This window comes from Egretta garzetta, unplaced genomic scaffold (genome assembly GCF_000687185.1).
Source record: "Egretta garzetta isolate BGI_Z169 unplaced genomic scaffold, ASM68718v1 scaffold332, whole genome shotgun sequence".
Taxonomy (NCBI): Eukaryota; Metazoa; Chordata; class Aves; order Pelecaniformes; family Ardeidae; genus Egretta; species Egretta garzetta.
The window spans coordinates 758,389-762,875 of NW_009258879.1; the positions used below are offsets into that span (position 1 = coordinate 758,389).

The window sequence follows — 4,487 nt, forward strand, 5'->3', positions numbered from 1 at the left end:
CGCAAGGGGGAGGCCATCGTCCTCGCAGCCGCGTGCCGAGGGGCCGTCAGGGGCTCGGCTGGGTGCTGCAGCGGTGGGGGAAGGCAACGTTAATATGCTGACAGCATTCGTTTGAAAACTACCTTTTGGACTTGTTTGCTTGACCTTTCTGATTTTTATTTTTTTTTTTTTTAATTTACAATTCCCTAGGAAAGATCAGCACCTACTTTCCCCTGTGAACTGCTGGTACCTGGTTCTGACGCAGACCCGGCGGGAGAGCAGAGATCACGCCACCCTGAACGACATCTTCATGAACAATGTCATCGTCCGGCTGTCGCAGATCAGCGAGGATGTCATCAGGCTCTTTAAAAAGGTAACCAAAGCAGCGATGGAGAGTTCTGCTCAGCGAGGATCCATCCTTGCATTTTAGTCTGAAAAAGAAGCTTGTGGGCTTGTACACAACTGTGTCCCCCAAAAAGTCTAAAGACACACAAAAAAAGCCAACACTGTTAAAAAGCAGAGGAAGGTACCAAGACCTAAGAAGTACGTGTCACATCTTAATGGGAAAACTAGAGATGAGTTTGGCCTCTGGGCAGTGAAAATGTGAAGGCGTGGAAGGCAGGCTGAATAAAATTCTCAGAGACAACTTGGGTAAGAGCGACAGGCCAACTGGCTGCTTTAGGTTGGTCCTCGGTACGGAAAAGCTTAGACTGGGGGTTTCCTTGGGGGATGGTGGTGTCACCAACCTGAGGAGCCTTATCCACCTGAGCTGTCGTTAGATGTTACAGGGTAAATCTGTACAAGGGACCGTCACTTAAGTCTTTCCAGATAATATTTATCCAAGGATTTTAAAGAAACAGAGATATGAAACCGTCAAGTGGCTAGCAGCGAGGAGTGACCCGATGCTTAACCTGGCATTAGTGCCAGGGAAATGAAAGGTGGAAAACATGACGACTGCTTTTAAAGACTCCTGGAGGGTTTCAGAAAACAGCTTGGCAGTCCGACTTTAAAATCAGACTTGTTGGGTGAAGCCTTAGTGAAGAGCAGGATGACGGGCAGGTAGGCAGGTACGAGAGAGGAGTCAGCGTGGCTTTAAGAGCCATGCCTCATAAATCTAGTGGAGGTATTTCCAGGAGCCAGTCATCATCTGAGTACGTTGGCACGGGCTTTGGAAAAAGGTCCCTCGCTGAAGTCCTTAAAGAAAAGAAGCTGTTGGAGGATAAGGAGTGGTTGTTTTCTGGATTAATGACTGGTTGAAAGACAGGGAACAAAGGGAAGGAGAACTTCAGTGGAGTTCCTAATAAATTATTTGGAGAAAAGGATGAATGGTAAGATGTCAAAGTCTGCTGATGATACAGAATTATTAATAATAACCAAATTAAAAATGAGCATCAAAGACTTGCGGGAATCTCACGGTCAGATGGGCCAGGACTCTCTAGTTGAACATGAGGGGGGAGCGCGTAATGGAAAGTCACGGGCAGTTTGCAGGGAGTGAGCAGGAGCGAGGACCTTGTTGTGCCTGCTAACGCAAGCCACGGGCGGTCAGCGGGCAGACAGGGAAGGGAAAAAGGAAAGACGTGTTAACATCATGAATGCTGTATATATTCTATTGCGCTTGCAATATGATGGGTAATGCTGTGTGTTTGTTGCCTCATCCCATGTTTTTGAAGGCCAGACACGTACCCTGAGGCCTCGGGTGGTTGGACGGAGGTGAAGGAGTGCTCCCCATTGGCAGCTGCCCGGCCCCTCTGCCGGCCCAACTTCGGGCTGGGGAACCACAGCCCTGCAGCTCGTCACACCGTGAACGTGCTCAGCGGCATCGCTGGCCCCTTCCTCCTCTTCACTTCGGGGCGTTTGCTGCTGGCCGCCCTCGGGGATACCGTGCTGGGCCAGGCAGACCTGTGCCTGCTTTTGTGGCTCTTGGGTTTGTCTTAATTTTCGTGGCTTGTTTTCAACAGGGGTAGCTGGAGAACTGCAGTTAGTGAGCAGCGTGAGCCCGCTGGGATGCTTGCCTCTCCACACAGGAGAAGGGCTCTCAAATCAGTAGTTACCTTAGCCTGGCTGGAGAGTAAGTTTAACGTGATATTTTTAAGGCCAGTTTCCTCTAGTTTGTAGATCTGACCTAGAAATGAAACTGCAAGGTTGGGTTTGGATTTGCTGATCTGATACAGGACGTCATCCCTTTTCCTGCCCTTGTGGCCTCCAGAAATGGGGCAGAATTGGGATACTTTGGTTAGTTCAGTTCTAAGTCGATCTCAAAATCTCCCTCCATTTGCACCTTGCTCTGAACCGGGTTTTGAGATGTACGTTAAGACTATCCTGTGTCTGGGAACCGTCTGTCTCCTTTTGAACCACGGGACAAACCCAGGCAACGTTCAAACAAGGGCATAGAGTGTTCAAAGTGTTTTTCTTGTAGTAAGGCAATCCCCATCCAGGACAAGACGCTGAAGTATTTAATCTGCTCGGCAGAATGATTTCTTTGTCTTTGCTTTTTTCCTCTGTCTCTCCCTCCCTCCTGTTTTTTGAATTTAAGTTTAAACTTACACAATGCTTATATTCTGTAGAAGTTGTTGCTCCTGTTTTCTCCCTCCCCTGCTTTCTGCCAGGGGAGGTGCAGCAGCAGTGACCCCACCGAAGCCAGCACACGCTTCTCAGCAGAAGGCAGCTTTGCAGTGGAGTTGTGGGGATCTGTGATTTCGCTCGCATTCGTCCCTTGGGGTTTAAAGTGTAGCGGGGCTCACGTGTCCCTGGAAATAATGCTCGGCTAAATCACGGAGAGGCTTATCTTGTGTCATCTTTGCCCTTAATGTGGGTAGGGAGGCTGATGCTTCTGGGGATATTCAGGTTCTTTCTTTTCATTAACCTATTGCGCGCTGTGCCCAGAAGGGGATCTGGGCTGCGCTTTGCAGCAGCGTTTGGTGAGAAGCCTCAGGCACGTGTGTGGGAATACGAGCGTCCTGGTAAAAGGCTTTTCAAGACATCCCGTCGAGGCTCACAGCTGGGATGGGATCGCTCAGAGGAGGTACCGTGCACTATTTTATCCGGTCTGGTGCTGAGTGCGATGAGTCAAGTGCTGGAAGCGCCCCTCCTGGGGGACTGTGCCGAACGGGAGCGTGGGGCAACTGAGCCGGCTCCAGAAGGGTTAAAGGCGCCTGCAGTTGTGGTTCTGCTGTTTGCTTTTGTGCTAGATTGCTCTTTGATGGTAAATTAGGGTAACGTTTTTTTCCAGAGATGTCACTTTTAATTCCTCCCGTCTCGAATTTATTAATCAGTTGTGACACGCTGCGGGTACACGGAGGAACTGGAAGGTTTTGTGTTTTGTGCTTGCGTGATGTAAATGTAAACAGTCTCAGCAAAGCAGCAAGGACCGACTGCAGCACGAGGCTGCGCATAATTGATCAGCGCGGTGGTAATCTGCCAGGAAAGACGCCGGGTGCTGGGCCGCTCCTCCCCGCGGCTTCCCTGGGTACGCTCGGCCGCAGTGGGGGTCGTTCCTCCGTAAATGGGGGCGTTAGGTTTTGTTCATCTCCACCGAAGTGTTGGGCCCCCCCGCTGACCGGCAGCGTACGGTCCCTGGCGTTCGGCCGTGCATCGCTCGGGCGCGCCTCTCGCCTTTTGGCTTCCCCGCATCCCAGAGAGAGGGAAAGTAGGAGCTCGTGGGGACTGAGTTTTTAGTGTCTGAGCTGGAGAGATTATCTGCAGCCAGGACGTTAAACTCCTTCTCCCTGAGAATTTTAATACAGAATCAAAGAGAATTTATAGAGCCAGGTGTCTTGTCGGTAAATAAATGGATCTCACTGAGATCAGAGGATCCACTCTAGCGCCCATAGGCGCTGCAGGCGATGTATACCCAGTGTATACCCAGATTGACTGGCTCAGCAAACCCCAAACGGAGGAACTCTGCTGTTAGGGAGATACCGTAAGTTGCTCAGGAAGCATTTACCCAAAGTATGCGTGTAGTTAGAAAGGTGGTCCTGGTACGCAGAAATAGTTTGGAGTCCCAGGAGAACGGAAAACCAGAATAAATTGAAAAAAAACCCCACTGCTGAAAATAAAAACGAAACTGTAGGCCCTAAGTCATAGTTAGAAAAACCCCAAACCAACCCGCAAAGCCAAGAAAGGAAATGGGTAAAGATTATAATGAAAATACAACAAAGGTGGGGATTGAATTCCTGAAATTGGCAGGTAGAGGAATTAAATACAGAAGCAACAACTTAAATAAGTGCCTGTTTGTATAGAATATACACAGAGATGTTTGCCACAGGCGTGCCCCGCGCCGCTGGTTAGGCCGATGCGGGTGCCGTTGGGGTGCACGGTTACGAACGGGCGGAGAAATCCTTGTGCCTCCTACGTTGAATCTCTCAGTACAAGACATGAAAGATGGGGTGCATCTTCACCTTCAGCCTTCTGCCGTGTCTTTGAGTCGGTTCTCTGGATCAGGGTGCAGCGATGGGGGCGTCCGCAGTGCCCTCTGGTCTGTGCCAGTGCCCGCCGCAGGCTGGGGGGCG

At 50.3% G+C, this 4,487-nt stretch overlaps 1 protein-coding gene across 1 annotated transcript in view; it reads left to right on the forward strand.

The window, feature by feature from the left end:
- Positions 1–4,487, forward strand: part of SRGAP3 (SLIT-ROBO Rho GTPase activating protein 3) — a 96,287-nt gene that overhangs the window by 5,320 nt on the left and 86,480 nt on the right. The window contains exon 3 of the mRNA XM_035889464.1: positions 190–352. Within this exon, the coding sequence (XP_035745357.1) occupies positions 190–352 (163 nt within the window). The remainder of the gene's footprint in view (positions 1–189; positions 353–4,487) is intronic.